The sequence below is a fragment of the Nannobrachium achirus genome (assembly GCF_963921795.1).
Source record: "Nannobrachium achirus genome assembly, chromosome: 17".
NCBI lineage: Eukaryota > Metazoa > Chordata > Actinopteri > Myctophiformes > Myctophidae > Nannobrachium > Nannobrachium achirus.
The window spans coordinates 48,558,395-48,577,741 of record NC_137824.1 but is presented as its reverse complement, the minus strand read 5'-3'; the positions used below and the strand labels follow the sequence as shown (position 1 = coordinate 48,577,741).

Genomic DNA, 19,347 nt, shown 5'->3' with positions numbered 1-19,347 from the left:
TTAGTAAACCAGAGGCACACCACAACATACTGTATCCAAAACACCTTATTGTCTGGCAGTGCCCATTGAAGAGCACGCAGAGTAACCCCAAGGGATCCAGGTAAATTCATCTAACCTCGACGCCAGGGAAGAGAGAAGAATGGAGGAGACCTATCTCCTCAATTACCCCGGAGTCAAAAAGAAGATTCTTTCTGGAGGCACAGGGCCTATGCCGCATTTTCCACCTGGGACCAAGGTATGAGAGAACTACATTTAATGGGGAGAGAATGGTACTGATCACCTCAAATTGTTCTATATGTGGTTGTTTACAAACTTAATTAAAATGTGGGTGTTTCTCTTAATGCACTGATCTGTGATGCATGACATTACATTTCCTTGTCATATCCTGCCATATGGCTCCAATTCTACACAGTGACAAATACTTTTCCTCGACAATGCCAGCACAAATCTCTACATAGGGGTGGGCGATATGGTGATAATTATCGTTGAGATGATACAATGTCTCCACGATATGCCTTTTCAGAGGTATCGTATATATCGTGATATAATTGAGGGAGATTCATTGCAGAATTCAATTTAAACCTGCATTTTGGTCTAAATCAGTAGTTCTCAAACTTTAAAATGTCAAGGTCTCCACTTAACTCTGACAGTATACAAATGAAACCAAATGGACCTGTAAGGGTCCATTTGGTTTCATTTGTATACTGTCAGAGTTAGATACTTGTAAAGTTCAAATTAGACCTCCCAAAAGGAACCCAAAGAGTCTAGTTTGTGTCCAGTAACTTGAAAAATAACCATAAAAACCAATGTGAAAAAGAATTGTGATAAAATCGTGTATCGTGATACAGGTTGGGAAAATATTGTGATATTGTATTGTTCCATATCGCCCACCCCTATCTCTACAGTATGTATATGTAAACATAGATTTGTGTAGCCTATGTTGCTGGCTTGCCTAAAGACAATATTGTAGGTTAGCTTTATAACTATCCTTGGCTCCTTGCCCACGTGTGTATATTATATAGGTATTCTAACAAATCAATGTTTATGGTTTTGTAAGCTAGTTTTTCCAAGTTACAATGTGACAACTCTGTTTACACATTTCTTTATTGCACTTAATTATAGTTTTGATTATTTTTATTTGACACTTGATTTGGCAATTTAGCTAGACTTGGATTTATTATACTCATGAAGCTCCTTTGAAGATATATGAATTTAATTGGCCCATATGCATACATGTGTGGGCCACTGTTTTCAGTGGTAGAATAAACTAAATTTCCTCAAGTAGGCCTACTGGGCTACAATTCAAGTACTTTTGGAAACCCTTGCTATGCGTCCCATGTCTATAAAGCATTATAATCTACGTATATCAGTGTAATTATAGTTATAAGAATTCAAAAATACTCCATGCTTTATAACAATAAACATTACAAATTACAAAGTATTATATAATGACTTAAAAGGGCAAGTATAAAGGCAATGTAATCTGGTTATAAAACTAATTACAGGTATAAGCAAGTAATATAAGTACTCATAATGCAATCACAACACATTATAAAGCCTCTTAATGACTCATAAGCTCAAGTATCATACTGGTGACTTTTGCTTTTGGCCAGGATCATAGTGTATAATAATTATCTTTGTAAATTGTATATACATTATAATGCATTATAATCACTGTTAGAATTGTGTCAGCAATGATGAAGGATTATAATACTTGACCTTATATATAGCATATTTTATACTTCTATTCCATATACATTTTAGGCTTTGGGTTTGTTATAGACGAACATTTGACAAAAATAGCAGATCTACAAGCTCACAACGCATCGCACCGCAACACATTGTGAGCTTGTAGATCTTTTATTTTAAAAGATTTTATGTAAGGAAAAAAAATAGGGTGACCAAGTATAGTCCCCTGGCGGAACCCCAGTCAACAAAGTAAGTGATTAATGGCTGCATCATTAAAGGAGCTATAGTCAACTTTTTCATTGTAGGGCCGACACTTTGTTTACATCCTAGTCTATAGACTAGAATGTAAACAAAGTGTCGGTCTGACAATGGCCAAAATGATTATTTTATCATTATTTTACACTTTTTCTGGTCATTTTTGAATAGAAACGCATATATGAAGCTTATTTTTTTATAAAATATTTTCGAAAAACATTATTTTTATTTTAGCATCCGTTTTTCAAGAAAAAGTTGACTATAGCTCCTTTAAATATAATGCAACAAAGTAATATATATTATTCTGAAAATCGGCCGTTCTGCATAAGATTTTATACTAATATTATGTATGTAGTCTATGTTTACTCAAGTAAAAATGTTAACGCAGTAATGCTACACTGGAATTTCTACCTTTTATCTAAGTAAAATATCTCAGTAGTACTTCTTCCACCACTGATTGTTTTCTCCTCATTAAATTTCTCTCCTTCCTTCCCCTGTTCCACCCTAGCTGACGTTCCATTTCCAGACTATGTTGGACAACTTTGAGCGGACAGTGATTGACGACAGTCGTTTGGCCAAGAGGCCGGCTGAGATCTTCATGGGAAAGATGTTTAAGATGGAGGTTTGGGAGACCCTGCTCACCTCCATGAGAGTCGGCGAAGTAGCTGAATTCTGGTGTGACGCCATTGTGAGTTCAGCTGCAGTTCACACGGATACATTTAGATATTATTGTCATTCACACTCTCCGGGGCCTTAAATGAATCCCGGTGAGTGCTTCTTGGGAGGGCTGGGGGGGTTGCTCTTCATATTGTCGCTGTCAGGTAGAAACCTTGCATCTCTGTCCGTATTTCAACTTTTTCATGTTTTTCCCCCCATAAATGAATGCTCTACTTCGTGATACTTCTGTGTCATAAAAAAGGTGGTCGAACTCTAAGCACATAACACATTGAATCACTACACATGAGCTTTTAGATTGCTATTTTTTGCAATTGTTTGTGGGAAAGTGCTTGAGTTTATGGGTTTTATACATTTATAACCAATGAAATTAACAAGAGTTTGTGACTAAATAACAACATTAGATACATTGTAACAAAGGTCATTCTTTCTATTTCCAGAAAGGCAACGGTTTTGGACATACATGTACAGTACATGGTTTCCACCCAACAACGACGATGTATAAAACCGCCTTTAGTGGCCTTCCACACTTCTGCTATTCTTAATAAACACAAATGGGATAATGCTATTGAGAAGAATATGCAGTTATCTGTCCTTCAGGGGAGAAAAAGATGAATAATGTCTGCAAGTAAAATCACAGCAACAGTGTAGGCTGGTGTTAGCAGCAGCAGCAAACCAGCTGCTTAAGTGCCTAGATGAGTCATGAGTGTTTTATTTTCCAGCACACAGGGTTATACCCTATCGTGTCAAAGGGAATGCGACTTATTGCCCAAGGGAGGGACCCCCTAGAGGGCCAGAAGCACATGTGTGGCATGGGCAACATGTTCAACTATCACTCCACTGGTTACCCTGAGCTGGACGAGATCATGAGAACTCCCCAGCCGCTCATCTTCATCATGGAATTGGTGCAGGTAAGTGCTGGCAGCAGACAGGGGCGTCACAAGGGGGGGGGGGGGGGGGGGAGTGGGACTGAGTAACTAGGGCCCAAGGTGGAGGGGCCTTAATTATTTTATACTTTAGCTAGTGAAAAATAGCAGATATATAAGCTCACAGCGCGGCACCGAGTGCCACGCTGCGAGCTTGTAGATCTGCTATTTTTGAAAAGTCATGAAAATGTGTGCAAATCTTTGAATATATGTATTTTTTAAGCGAACATAATGTAACTCAAATTTTGCTTCTGGGGGTCCCTGGAACTAAATATTTTGATGGAGGTCCGTGGCCAAATACATATCATTTTGGGGGTCCTTCACATGAAAAGGTTTGAGTACCACTGGCATGGAAAAATAGGGGTTTAAAAAAAAGGGATTTGAAATATTCAAAGACTTGCACACATTTTCAAGATAAAAAAAAAATAGCAGATATACAAGCTCACAGCGCGGCACCAAGTTAAAGCACAAAATAAGGCGTAATAAAGCGTTCCCAGTCTAAATGGGTTAAACCCCCTCCCCCTATGAAGAACATTCATGGGGGCCCGCAGTGAATCCTTGTACCCGGGGTCCAGAATTTGGTGCGACACCCCTGGCAGCAGATGCTGCTTACCAAAGGAGAGCAGAGCCTCCACCTTAATCGCCAATAATCTGGGTGTTATTTTTCATTTAAAGGTAGTGTCAATCAATTTTGGTCTGATTTTATCCAATCAGGAGGGAGAACTCACACAGGATTCAGGTTAAACAAGTGAAATTGGAAAATCGAAGCTGATTAAATGGGTACACTCTGCTGGATTGGCTGACTTTAGCAACCCACCTGAAAAGTAGCTAGCCAAATCGACACTACTTTTTATTTTATTTGTTTCAGTATTAAAATGTCTAAAGTCCTTAAATTGTCACTTCACTGTCATCTGGTGATCCCCTTGGGGGAGGGGGGGTCAGAAGTCTTGAATGACTGGTCTAATTTTTTTTTTTTTCCCAAACCGTGATGGGCAAGCTATTTGGAAATTGTAGTAAGCTACATTACTAGTTACTCTGATTAAATATAGCTAAACTACACTACAAGCTATCCCCAGAGAAATGTAGCAAATTTCCGTTACGCTACTTAGAAATGATAATTATGTAGCCTAGCTACTTGTAGCTAGCTACTGCCCATCACTGCATACAATACCATGCATTGGCTGGCGTAAGGAGCACAGCAGCATGGAGTAAGGGCATACTTTTCTACTGAACAAACGCTATAGTCTATTTACAGCAATGATTATGACTATCAGAAAGTAGAGCTTTAAAACTTCAACAGAATCTTTTTGTTTAAACCAAAAGATATCACTTACCCTACTTTAAGCACTATGTTTGCTCCGTCTGAATAACAAATATATCTAAGTGAAAGAGACAGATGGAAATAAAGTCCAAGGTGGAGCACGCATATCCAGCATATTCGATTTGACAGGTGCTGAACAAAAATAGACTAGGCAGAATTTATGAGAATGTGCTTGTATAAAGTCCTGAAGGCATTTTGCGAATATTTATTATATACAACTGTTCTAGGGGTATTAAGGCATGCTGAATCCAAATTTGCTGTATATAATGCTCAAACATGTTCCTAAATGGCTCAAAATTGAGAAATCCAACATGGCGGCCACTGCAAGGCTGAAATCTATTTAAGTGCAAATCTTTTTGACTAAACAAGGTAGAAACTTAAACTAAATGTGTTTTCTAGGTTAGCCTACATGGGGAATTTGAAATTATATCCGGATTTAGCTCAAATATGAATAATTGGCTTGAAACTCATACATGTATAGCAGAAACGGTTCGTTATTGATGCATAATTCATCAAACAGAAACAAAAGCAGGATGAATGGTTTCATTCATCAAAACTCTTGATTTAGATTTTACTATCAACAAGTCATATATGCAAATTATATATAGTCCTTAATTTGAAGGTAGGCTACATTAATTTAGCCTATTTGCAGTCATCAATATTTTGAGCAGATGTCATAGGTATCTTGCAGCTGCATGCATCCAATTCCACTTTTCCTGAATAGAATAGAATGGATTGTAATATAATATAATATAATATAATAGTATTTTACCATATCAATAAAAGTAAATGTACATATGGGAATACGTCTTACTGTAATCCTTACTGTAGCGGCTTATTCACAGTCTTCCTCAGTTTTCCGGCAAGTTTTGAGTTTTTTTGCAGTTGCATGCTTCCATACATACCATATGACTCTTTCTGGATAGAATAGAAGAGAAGGGGATACAATGTTTATAGCCAGCACAAGTACATCAGGGTAGGGTTTATCAATCTGTCAACATCTAAGAGTCTGTAGAGTATGCAGTCTAGTAGGCTAGGATTCTCTAAAATTACCAAATCCCATTAGTACAATCTATTATACATACATACCTGCAGCTGCAGCATTGGCTGAGGCACTCCTTTGTACACCCACATAAGTGAACTCCCTGCAGGCTTTGGGCATAGGTGGCAGAGAGAATAGCCGTGGCAGGTGAGCTTGATTCCATATAGTTGCTTGATAGTGTGCACGCATGATATGGAACCTCACAGTATCTGTGGTTGGTGGCAGTCTCTTGGGGATGACCTTTGCAGAATAGCTTTACTCGTGCTTTGTTGCATGAATCAACGTCAGGCACACCATAGATCTAAAAATGAATGTTTCTGATGATGATGATTCTGTGAAAGGGCCCTTCCCAAGGCCAGCAAGATCAGTGTGATGTTGTTCGAACACCTGCCAGGCTGTCTTCTTTCCGTGGCCGCTGAACTGAGACACATTGTCACATCCAGTAAGGGCATAGAAGGCAAGGAGTGTGTCCAGTTGATCCTCAGACAGTATCCTGTGAATTTCATGCACTGGGAAAAACATTGGGTCCTTTGATGTCCCAGCTTTCATGTAGACATAGGTACATCTGATTTTGTCAAAGTGAGCAAGCAGTAGTAGAAGCATGTCTGTGTCACGTGCTGACACGACTACTGTTTCCATCGGTGCATGGATACAGTGAAGGATCAGTCGGGTATCAGCTTGTATCGTGTATCGGTCGTGCATCAGCTTCCTCGTGGTCAGCACTCAGGGAGGAGACTTCAAGATCAGATCAGATGTACCTATGTCTACATGAAAGCTGGGACATCAAAGGACCCAAAGTTTTTCCCAGTGCATGAAATTCACAGGATACTGTCTGAGGATCAACTGGACACACTCCTTGCCTTCCATGCCCTTACTGGATGTGACAATGTGTGATCCGACCACGGATCACACTGATCTTGCTGGCCTTGGGAAGGGGACTTTCACAGAAGATATCGTGACATCATCAGAAACATTCATTTGTAAGATCTATGGTGTGCCTGATGTTGATTCATGCAACAAAGCACAAGTAAAGTTATTCTGCAAAGGTCGTCCCCAAGATACTCTGCCACCAACCACAGATGCTGTGAGGTTCCATCAAATCATGCGTGCACATTCTGCACACTATCAAGCAACTATATGGAATCAAGCTCATCTGCCACACCCCAATCTTCCTCCAGTGGAGGAAATGGGATGGATGATTAAGGAAGGCCAGTTAGTGCCACAGCTACTCTCTCTGCCACCTATGCCCAAAGCCTGCAGGGAGTTCACTTCATGTGGGTGTACAAAGGAGTGCCTCAGCCAAAACTGCAGCTGCAGGTATATATGAATAATAGATTGTACTAATAGGATTTGGTAATTTTAGAGATACTAGCCTACTAGACTGCATACTCTAGACTCTTAGATGTTGACAGATTGATGAACCCTACCCTGATGTACCGGTACTTGTGCTGGCTATAAACATTGTATCCCCTTCTCTTCTATTCTATCCAGAAAGAGTCATATGGCATGTATGGAAGCATGCAAATGCAAAAAAAACTCAAAACTTGCTGGAACACTGAGGAAGACTGAATAAGCTGCCACAGTAAGGATTACAGTAAGACGTATTCCCATGTACATTTACTTTTATTGATATGGTAAAATACTATTATATTGTATTATATTATATTATATTATATTATATTATATTATATTATATTATATTATATTATATTATATTATAATCCATTCTATTCTATTCAGGAAAAGTGGAATTGGATGCATGCAGCTGCAAGATACCTATGACATCTGCTCGAAATATTGATGACTGCAAATAGGCTAAATTAATGTAGCCTACCTTCATATTAAGGACTATACGTATATAATTTGCATATACGATGATAGAAATATGATGATAGAAAAATCTAAATTAAGTTTTGATGAATAAAATGGTTCATCCTGCTTTTGTTTCTGTTTGATGAATTATGTATCAATAACGAACCGTTTCTGCTATACATGTATGAGTTTCAAGCCAATTATTCATATTTGAGCTAAAATCCGGATATAATTTCAAATTCCCCATGTAGGCTAACCTAGAAAACACATTTAGTTCAAGTTTCTACCTTGTTTAGTCAAAAAGATTTGCACTTAAATAGATTTCAGCCTTGCAGTGGCCGCCATGTTGGATTTCTCAATTTTGAGCCATTTAGGAACATGTTTGAGCATTATATACAGCAAATTTGGATTCAGCATGCCTTAATACCCCTAGAACAGTTGTATATAATAAATATTCGCAAAATGCCTTCAGGGTTCTGATTTTCTGAAAATTGATCTAGTCTAAAATACGTACAATGCAAAAGACAAAAAGTCTGCAGACTGTCCCAGGAGAATACTTTGTGGGAAAGAGCCAACATTTCAACCCATGCGGGTCCTCGTCGGGCCTGACGAGGCAGATATCTGAGTGAGAGACAGATGCACGCACACAAAAAACTATACATAAAGTCTGCACGCACAACCAAATACTTACCGAAAAACTAGGCAATCATTTTCCTAAATGCAACTGACAACAACAACAAAGATCAAGCCCCCACTTTCAATTCTGAACTTATTTATATTTACAGCAGGTGGTTGGTAACCCACCAGGGGGTCCAGCAAACAGCAGCACTTTTATCAGTTGAATGAGCTAAGCTAAGCAAGGTTTTCTCTAATTCCCTAGTTCTGCTTTCTTCTGTGCATGAAAGAACAAAGTCCTTCGTACCTGTTGACCCATGGCTCGTCCTTACGTCAGTGGAGTTCCTTCGTCCTTTGGATGCATTCTTACTCCAATTAACTGCCCCTGTTGCTCTCAGGTGGGAGACCCCTTGTCTTATAAGCGCGAGTCGTGGATGATGGAAAAGGACGAAAAGTTTGTGGAGGTGCCCAAACTGCACATGCAGGGCAACGCTCTGGTCAAGCAGGGTAAATTTGAAGAGGCTGCCAGCAGGTATAAGGAGGCAGTCCTGCTGCTGAAGGTCATTCAGTCCAGGGTGAGTAGACAAAGGCATGGGGTGGATGATGGGAAAGGGAAGAACCTCTTTCCCTGGTGTTTCGCCCAGGTGGATGTGGTAATATATGCCTATCCTATTCACCCTAGCCTTAAACCTACATTTAACCTCACAAAATCTCTGCCTAAACCTCACAACCATGGCCATCCACGGTGAAACACCTGGAAAGGAGGTTACCTCAGGCGTAAACGTCAAATTGTGGTGATACAGCACAATTTGACCTTTTCGTCCATTTATTTAGTTTTTAAGGTTTCTTTTGTGTTTTAGGTTTTAATGGGACAAGAAATTGTAATGAGATTGAAAGTGAACAGATGAGGAGGGATAAAAAAATTATAAAACGCACGCATGCACGCACGCACGCACGCACGCACGCGCACACACACACACACACACACACACACACACACACACACACACACACACACACACACACACACACACACACACACACACACACACACACACACACACACACACACACACACACACTCTCTCTCTCGCTGCTGAGGGTGCAAGACCCTTTTGATAACATGCAAAACAGGCCCCAAGGACCAAATTAAACTCTGAATATTTCAGTTATGTGTTCACAGCATGTGAAATGTTTCTGAGCTACCAGGGTACATTAGCTTTTCCTTGTGTGTATACGGTTGGTTATGGTGAGGAAGGAGAGCATGCAGTAAAGAGCTCCTCCGCTACAGAGTACTCGCCTCGAAGGATGGAACTAGTTGTGGAGGAGGTGCGGATATTTGGCAGCCTTCATAAATAGAGTTCCTTTATTGGCTTCCAGATAGAGACAGTTTTTCCTTCCTAATACCGATTCTGATATCCATAACTTGCGTATCGGTCGATACCAAGTACCGATCCGATACCAGTGTGTAATAAAAAAAGGAACCAGGACAGTGGTTCTGAAAGTGGTGTCCAGGGACTGGACCCCAAGAGGGCTTTCCAAATGTACCCTTACGGGTCTGTGACTCTGAGAGTGTACAAATGTCATCAGTGTGCATTGTACTGGAGTTATGGTGGTCCTTGAAATTAAATTGTTTGAGATCCACGGATCTAAGAATAAATAAAAAGTCCATTAATAATTGTTAAAGTGCAGCTACAAGTTAGTAAAATAATAACGTAAATAGTACAGTAAGAGTATAAAACAGAGTAGCGCAACATCAACTTGAAGTATTCTAAATACTACTGTAAATGAAATATCACGTGATAAATTACGTGGTATCGTTTTGGCATAGAGTGGAATAGTCGCCGCTACCAGCATTTTAGGCAGTATCGACAGCTTTTCTGATACTGGTATCAGTGAGTATATTAATAACTCTTCCAGATCGGCCAGCCATTGCGGCCAATCAACGAAAGGCAAAACAATTTCTGAGATTCTGCTGCCTCCGCAGCAAGAGGCAGTAGCCAGGTCATGATGCTATGCTGTCTGTTTCCATCCTTCACTGCCCTCGGGCTTCTTCGGTCATATCCATCCAGTCTTATGTAAAATAGAACGAGGAGACTCAAATTAAAACTTTTTTTAAACATTTATGCGAGGCAGATGCCAAGCGATGTGCACCACCAGCAGCAGCTCTCATCACTCCTTTGCATGTGAATATGTACAGTATTTTGTGTGTGTGTGTGTGTGTGTGTGTGTGTGTGTGTGTGTGTGTGTGTGTGTGTGTGTGTGTGTGTGTGTGTGTGTGTGTGTGTGTGTGTGTGTGTGTGTGTGTGTGTGTGTGTGTGTGTGTGTGTGTGTGTGTGCGTGCGTGCGTGCGTGCGTGCGTGCGTGCGTGCGCGTGTGTGCAGGAGATGGTAGGTGATATAGACTACATCAACGTGGGTCGTATGATCGTCCCCCTGGAGTTAAACTACTGCCAGTGCATGTTGGAGCTGGAGGAGTATTATGATGTCATAGATCACACCACTGAGCTACTGCAGAAAAACAAAGGTAAGCAAGCGGCCCGGGGGACTTCTCTTTAGATTCTTGCATGCATGCATGCACCAACGCATGCACGTTGCACACACACCCACGCGCATATGCGTGCAGACACGTGAAACCTCTAATCCTCTGCACGCACATGCTCGCAGTCATTTCAAATGCTGTATAAAAGTGCAGGTTTATTGAAGGAGGTTACAGTTACATGCTCTAGCCGTGTCTTTAGTGATAGTGACGCCACGGCTGACATTACAATCACGTTTATGGCTGGGACGGGCCTGAGAATTGTGCTGCCGGGCCCGTGGCTGCCCCTATAATCCTTAGAAGAACTCCCACACTGACACAGTATCTCGCTCCGTGCCCGGTGAATTATACCTCCACTGAGGGCTGTCTTCTTTATTTGATTCTCTGTGCCTCTGTCTTGCTTTCCAGTTTTATACATGTCTGTGGGCGTGGGTGGTTATAGTGTTCTGTCTTTCTGTGCATGAGAAAGGAGTATGTAAGCATGTGTGTGAGAGACAGACATCAGCAGGCACACTCCAAGCATCCATGGTCCAATGTGTGCAGTGGTCCCCGCTATCCCCAGCCCTCTTAATGATGCTTATGGAAATGATACTTCCCTCAACGCCTGTCATAGTGTGACAGATCACTCATACCACCCTTAGTTCTCCATTTCCATCCCACTCTCTCTGACTCCCGTTCAGGAGCGTCACGGGGGGGGGGGGACTAAGTTACTAGGGCCCAATCTGGAGGGGGCCTTATTTATTTTATACTTTAGCTATTGAAAAATAGCAGATATAAAAGCTTACAGTGCGGCACTGAGTGCCGCGCTGCAAGCTTGTAGATCTGCTATTTTGGAAAAGTCGTGAAAATGTGTGCGCAAACTGCACATCTTTATCTGTATTTTTTAAGATTTTTTGTTTTTGGGCTTTTTATGCCTTTAGTTGATAGGACAGTAGACTGACAGGAAACAGGGAGAGAGAGATGGGGAATGACATGTGGCAAATGTCGTCCGGATCGGGAATCGAACCGGCGACGCCAGCAGGCATCACAGCCTAGTATGTGGTATGCGCCTTGACCACCAGGCCAGCGGGCGCCCCCTTTATCTGTATTTTTTAAGCGAACATCAAATTTTGCTTCTGGGGGGTCCTTGGAACTAAATATTTTGAGATGGGGGTCCGTGGCCAAATACCTGTCATTTTGGGGGTCCTTCACATGAAAAGGTTTGAGCACCACTGACATAGAAACATAGTTTTTTTTTTAAAAACCTTAGAAAGATTTGAAATATTCAAAAATTGCAGATCTACAAGCTCGCAGCGCGGCACCGAGTGCCGCGCTGTGAGCTTGTATAGCTGCTATTTTTCAATTGTTAAAGCACAAAATAATGCGTTCCCAGTAGGCCCACAGTGAATAATTGTACCCAGGGCCCAGAATTTGGTGCGACACCCCTGCTCCCTTTCATGCTGGATCCTTTACGTACACTTTTAAGACCTTCCATTCGCCCCCAATTTGTGTTTAGTCCTCCTCGTTTACTCCCTTCCTCTCCCACCTCCTTCGTTCTGTTCATCCCCTGCTGTCATCCTGTCCTCACCTCCACGTCACTTATCAGTATCAATCAGCCACTCTGTTACTTTAGCCTTCCCTCCGAGCCAATCCTTCCTTAAGACATAACGCCTAATGGCGTTATGCTGCATCGTCCCCGTTGACACCGGGGGCTATGAAGAAATCTCTTTGAACATTGGCAGACCAAACCGAATTAAGAATGTAGGGAAATTAAACAGGGGAAGAGAAACAGAGAGGGAGGGAGACACCGAGAGAGAGAGAGAGAGAGAGAGAGAGAGAGAGAGAGAGAGAGAGAGAGAGAGAGAGAGAGAGAGAGAGAGAGAGAGAGAGAGAGAGAGAGAGAGAGAGAGAGAGAGAGAGAGAGAGAGAGAGAGAGAGAGAGAGAGAGAGAGAGACATCAATGGAGATCATCCAACCAGCCAATTGAGCCCACTCCCCCCAGGATTGTAGGGATTACATTGCGTCTGTGCGTGCGTGCGCACGCGCGTGTATGTGTGTGTGTTTACAATATCTATGTGAGGTCTTAGTGAGAGAAAAGTCACTCACACTCTCTCTCTCACACACACACACACACACACACACACACACACACACACACACACACACACACGCACACACACACAATGTAATATTAGTGTCAAAAGCCCTCAGAGGTTTTCCTTTCTCTCTCTGACATGTTCTGCCCTGATAAGAAAACACAGTAATTGGTGATATATGGTGCACACAATGGCCCAGATGTAGGTATATAAATGGCCTTCTGGGCTACGGTACGTCTAGAATCTAGATGTGCCATTTCTATCTAGATAGATTGATTTGCCAGACGGGCCGGGGGCGTACATTCTCGTTCAGATAACGGGGGCTTCATTATCTACTGCGTCCATCTTAGACATTAATGATCTCTCTTTGTGCTGTTTCTCCACTAGGGCATTAACGAAAAAGTCGACAAGTCGACTCAGTTGACTTCATTACACAAGTCGACTCCCACCAGAGAAAGTCAAAGTAGAAAAATAAATAAAAGAAAATCTATTGTGAAAATAGCAGATCTACATGCTCACAACGCCTTGCGATGCGAGGCGTTGTGAGCATGTAGATCGGCTATTTTCACAATTTCTGCCTCAATATATTTGACAATTTGGACAATGTTTAATTTGCCATTTTAGAGGTATTAAAAAGTCCTTAAATTGTCACTTTAGAAATGTGCAGATCCTCTATACACTTAAACTTTATGTTGGTTTGTTTACAGTTGAGTGAGAAAACAATATTTCACATTAAGTTAATCATCTTGGGACCCCCCCCCAAAATAATTGGGGGGTTGTGTGTTATGAGATGACGTCATCAAACGATAAAGTCGACTTCAACTCAACTTTTTACTGAGTCGAGTCGACTTGCAAAAATCACAAGTCGTTAATGCCCTATTCTCCACTATCTCTTGAACACATCTCAGGCTGTGTGAAGGCGTACTACAAGAGGGCAAAGGCCCACGCAGCGGTGTGGAACGAAAAGGAGGCCAGGAAGGACTTCAACATGGTGGCCAGCCTGGACGTCACTCTGTCTGGCCTTGTCCGCAGGGAGCTCCAGGATATGAATGACCGCATGAAAGAGAAGTACTGGGAGGAGAAAGAAGCGTACTGGAACAAGCTGGAAGGAAAAAAGAATGAGGAGGAGGAGGAGGAGGAGGAGGAGGAGGAGGAAGATGAGAACAAAGAGGAGAAAGAGAAGAAGCAAAGCAACACCAAAGGTGAAGACGAATCTAAGCGTGAAGAGTTCTCAGCCGACAAAGGAGGAAATGAGAAGGAAGAGGCAGCTGAGGTCAAAGTGACTGAGGAAACGGCTAATAACGCAGAGGCCGGCCTCGCCGAGAGCCAGCTCAAGACCGAGACGAGTGCTCCGGATAAAACAGAGGGGAAGGACAGGCAGCAGATGTTACGGCTGATCATGTTCCTTCAAGACGAGGGCACGTTCCACCTGAAAGAGAAGCGCTACGAGGAGGCGTCCATAAAGTTCAAAGAGGCCATCGAGTATGTGGACTTCCTTCAGTATAAGGTCAGTGTCACAGCCTCTTGAAGCGTCCACAGTTAATAGTAATCGTTCTGTCAGAGCACAAAGGGGTACTTGAGAATGCTGGGACTTTTCTCAGCAGCGTCCTAATGCTTAATTTATGCTTTGTCGTACAATGTGCCGCACAACACTGCACTTTGTCTGCTACTTTCGGGATGCAACATCATCGTATGATGCAGTATAAATCAGGCTTAAAGTGGGTTGGTCTCATCTACAGCCAGACCGATATAGCTGCCATTATCTTTATATATACTTTTTTGACAACATGGGCAGTTAATGCTGCCGATGTGGCCCGTTTCTTTTTTGACGACTTTCATCCTGGCATTCCTCTTTTATGCATTATAGGCAAAAATGTCTATTTATTGAAAGTAAATGTACTCACGATCGGTATCAGACACAAAAATCTGTCATCGATTGGGCTCTAATCCCATCATGAACCTTTGGTCTGAACTAGGCTTAAAATTAGAAACAATGTCACCCCATTTTGGTGCCAGATGGGCTGTTGTATTGGTTGTTGAGGACTGATCCACAAACAAAAATGTGAAATGATAACTGTTCATGATTCGATTCCGCATGATTACCCATTATAGTATCATCGTCTTACATAACCGTCATGATGCAGCTTACACTGTGGGGAAGCTACAATCATCCCCCATTGTAGCTGCTTCTTTTTTTTAAAGTGAAGAGTGCAGCTGTGGCATTGTAGGTATGCCGTCAAAACTGGTGAGAGAGAGAGAGAGAGCGAGAGCTAAAAATAATAGACACCCTGGGAGATTTCACTGTGACAGTGCTCGCCCAAGCATCTCTCTATCTCTGTGTCTTTACACTCCTCGCCTCCCCCTCGGCTGCCTCGCACCTTTCACATGCACAAACGCCCCCTCATTCACGCTCCCCCGCTCTGTCCATCAGTTTCTTCCATCATAATTTCTCTGTGTACCGGTCACCTTCTACGTCGTTCATCCCCCCACCACCTCTGTCTATCAGCTCCAACTTTCCTCCTCGCGTCTTCCTGTCTTCGCTCCCTCCCTTCCCACGCGCACACATCGCTGTTCTCCGCGTACTCTACCCCTCTCTCGTCTTAATGATCCCCGCTTACTTGACCCCCCTCCTCCCCTCAATATCTCACTTTTCTCGCTCATCTCGCCCATCCTCTAACTGTCCAAGTCCTCCATAAAGAGCTGGCTGAATAGCAGCTGGATGTAATTATAACCATCAATTAGCTGATTCCATTGTGTAGTGCATGTTTTGTTTTTGCTATTTTAGTTGTCTTGTAGTTGGAAATTGTACAAATGTATTTATTATTGATTGTATTTTTCTATTTGTCTCTGCTACTCCCACCTTCCTCCCCTCTGGCACTCAGTGTTATGCTCACCTTTACACTCAAAGACAAAGTACCAATAATGGACAGATCATTTTACAGATGGAGACAAATATCATATTCTTAATTGCATATGGGTTCATATGCATTTTTGACAACAAAAACTGTCTGTGCATTCAGGAGGTGGAACACAAGGGTGAGGACTGGGTGTCCTTAGAGAAGGTGCGTCTCCCCTTAACTCTAAACCTCAGCCAGTGCATGTTGGAGCTGCGCGAGTACCAGCAAGTGGTGGAGCTCAACAACAAGCTGCTCAAGGCCCATAAAGGTAAGTAAGGGCTTATTGATCTAGAAAATGGTATGCGCGTTTGTGAACCGTTTTGTTTCCCGGTTTGCCTGATACACTGTCACTTTGAACTGAACTTGTGTTGTCAGTATACTACAGTTGTCTGTCCTTCAGACGTCTGTGTTCATGCTGCAACAGAGAAAACAAAGAAACATTGACAGCCGCATTGTCAGACAGTCTCTGACCTTCCCCTGATACCCATGTTTTTTTTTTTGGTGGGGGTGTTTTTATTTTCACAGCTGAATTATTTATTGTGGAGGCTGAAGTGAATTGAACATACTTTGGCAGTCCTTCACCCCCAATTGACCTTTCTCTCGCTCATATGCCTTGTATTTGTTTCCCGTTGTCTTTGTTAGTCTATTTTTTACAGCTGCTAGCGACGTTGCTCTAAGGATGGCACTGTCAGTTCGTCAGAGGATGAACCCCATGGCATTTCTTCTAGATCCACCCATATGCCAACATTTCCACTTGCATATAAGATATCTAAAAATCTTTTTGTGTGTTTGAGTGTTTGCAATGAAGCTGGCTGCATGCATACTTGTTCCTCTGAGGATACCCTAACCATTTGAGTGACCTCAGTGATCTCTCCTCTAGTGCCACCCTTGAGCCAAAATGTCAACTTTGTACACAATCAAATATGCAGATTGAGGATGAACTCTATTGACTTTAGTGACCACAATGGCCCATCCTGTAGCGCCATTCTTAAACCAAAGTTTCCACTTGCTTACTGAGAGGTCAGAGTGTTTTGTTGCAGGTTGTTCAGTCCAACTGTATCAAAAAGGCAACTGGGTTAAGGCAGACCGAAGCTTGTGATTGGCTGCACGGAGCCTGATGAATGTTAACCTGCCGCCGCTGGTGAATGCTAACCTGATGAAATGCTAACCTGCTGACGCTTGTCAATGCTAACCTGGTGAATGTTAAACTGGTCGGACAAACGGTGCTTAACCCAGTTGCTTTTTTGATACACTCGGACTTAAAGACCTGCAAGAAATATTCTCCCTACTGAGAGTGCTGGGCTGTGAAGATGGCAATGGATCATTTCAAACTAACCTCGCCTCACCAGGCTTTCTAGTGGGCGGTTTGATCCGGTCTAGGCGGAAGCCACAAGCAGAAGAAGCGGCATCACTTTGTTTTGGTTCCCCCGTTTGTTTCCCCAATCCCTATTAAAATGCTCGAGTAGCCTAGAGTAGTCTTGCCAGTCGCTACGAGTTGGACTAAAAGATTCATATACCAAACACATTTTCCAAAAGCAAAACTACGCCGCATCAAGGGTTTTATTAGGTAGGCCCTAAAAGTATGTCCGTGAGCACAGGGGAATTCTTTTGTGTTAAAACTGAATCCGGTTTGATAGTTTCGGACAAAGTGTAGTCCGTCTAGGACTACAACATGACGTAGAGTGGTTTCCGCCCCTGACCGGATCAAACCCCGAAAAGTGAAGGGACCCTAGGCTAATTTCAAACCACTTGTCTGGTTGGATGACTAGGTAGTCTCTACTGCCCACTAGTGGGGCTTTTAAACTCTTTTGGTTTTCCATTCCCACCAATACTTTAATTTACTCTTCAAAAGATGCTTTTCCTTTCATATTCACATCCTCCCTGCCTCTTCTATTCAAACTCCACAGGTAACTTCAAGGCGGTGTTTCAGCGGGCGCGAGCGCATTCAGCCTTGTGCCACGAAGATGAAGCTCGGCAGGACTTCCAAATGGCAGAGTGCTTGGACCCCAAGTTCAAACCCATCTGCCGCCTGGAGCTAAGGAAACTGGGGGAGAACATGCGCTCCAAGCACAGCCGAGAGAAGAAGACCTACGCCAATGTAATCCAGGAGAGGTGGGGACCCGGCGGTCTCAAGACCAAGCAATCCGCTGTGAAGGCAAAGAAAACTGTTCAATTCGCACAGGGAGCCGGGGACACTGCGACAAAGCTGCCAGCCACTGCTGAGAGAAAAGGAACCTTTGATGCAGGCAGAGGGGAGGAGAGTAAGAATGAGAAGGAGTGTAGGGGAGCGAGCGGAGAGAAAGTAGAGAGTGAAGAGATAGCAGATAGTGTTGTGTTCCTGGGGGACAGGCAGGCCACGCCAGATAATCAAGGCAGAGATGAAGATATCGGTCCAGCACCGGCCAGCGCAGGCAAAGATAAAGCAGCGAACAACAGACCGGGGTCCTGTAAGGGCACAAAAAAGATCAAATGCCTTTCAACTGCTACACACGGCCAGAGCCAGGAAAGAGCAGGGAGAAACAAATCCACCAATGATGGGTCAGGAAACGGTGGCACCGATTCAGAATCGGCCAACAGGTGCCAATTAGTTGCTGCTGACCCAAAGGCCACAGTGGAGGCAGAGGATGGAGAGAGATTAGGGAAGCAGGCTGACAGACCTAACACTGAGCAGGGAGAGCTAAGCCATGTGCACGGAGGTAGTGACGCAGAAGTAAAGGGCAGTGATAAAGAGGCAGACCGGGTGGCCGGTGAAGCCAAGCCCCTGTTCACAACAGGAAATATCGATTCTGCCGCAAGCAAGACCAAACGTAAACACAAGAAGAAAAAATAATTTGACACCTTGTTGTTTTTAATGTTTTATTATTAATAAATCCACGGAGGGATCGCTGGAGGAACATAAAAAGCACAGGCAGACATTGGATATGCCAAATACAAAGTTTTTATTTCTGTACACAAAGAGTAGAAAGCAGCCAGTAACGCACTTATTTCTGAAAAAAGCCTTTCATCAAAAAAGGGAAAAAAAAGAAAAAACTTTCTCATACAGATTAAAAACTCCAGAGATAAAGACAGGAAGAGGTGTTCTGCATGTGAAAATATTTTAGCAAAAAAATGAAACCATTAGAGATGAGCAACAAACGCATAGATGATTAATGAGGTATATTAAATAGTGATTAAAAAGAGAGACCTCATTGCCACAGCAAATGAGCATTCTGCAGTGAAGTATATATGTTTATGTGAGTATGTAATGCATGTGTGAATGTAGGTTAGTGATGGGACGGACTCATCGAAACAAAGTCAGAGGCTAAGTGACTCATTGTGACTCATTGCCCTGCCATGTTGACAACAAACAAGCGCACTCGTTCTCGTTTGTGTGTCCTGGCGCATGATACCGCACAGAGAGGTCTGTGACACAAACACAGGGGTGGGTGGGGGGGTATATAGTCATGAGATGAGCTAGCCTCGCGTACGCCAGACGAATCTGCCATTGCAAAGACAAATTGCC

General features: G+C 42.7%; 1 protein-coding gene across 1 annotated transcript; it reads left to right on the top strand.

Moving 5' to 3' along the window:
* Positions 1–139: 139 nt before the first annotated feature.
* Positions 140–18,675, top strand: LOC308302524 (uncharacterized protein; the record flags this gene model as incomplete). Its single annotated transcript, XM_080746780.1, has 8 exons — positions 140–235; positions 2,453–2,632; positions 3,342–3,530; positions 8,734–8,910; positions 10,720–10,861; positions 13,857–14,455; positions 15,969–16,113; positions 17,753–18,675. 8 exons carry the CDS (start codon positions 140–142, stop codon positions 18,673–18,675), a joined length of 2,451 nt encoding a protein of 816 aa, XP_080602906.1.
* Positions 18,676–19,347: the final 672 nt, after the last annotated feature.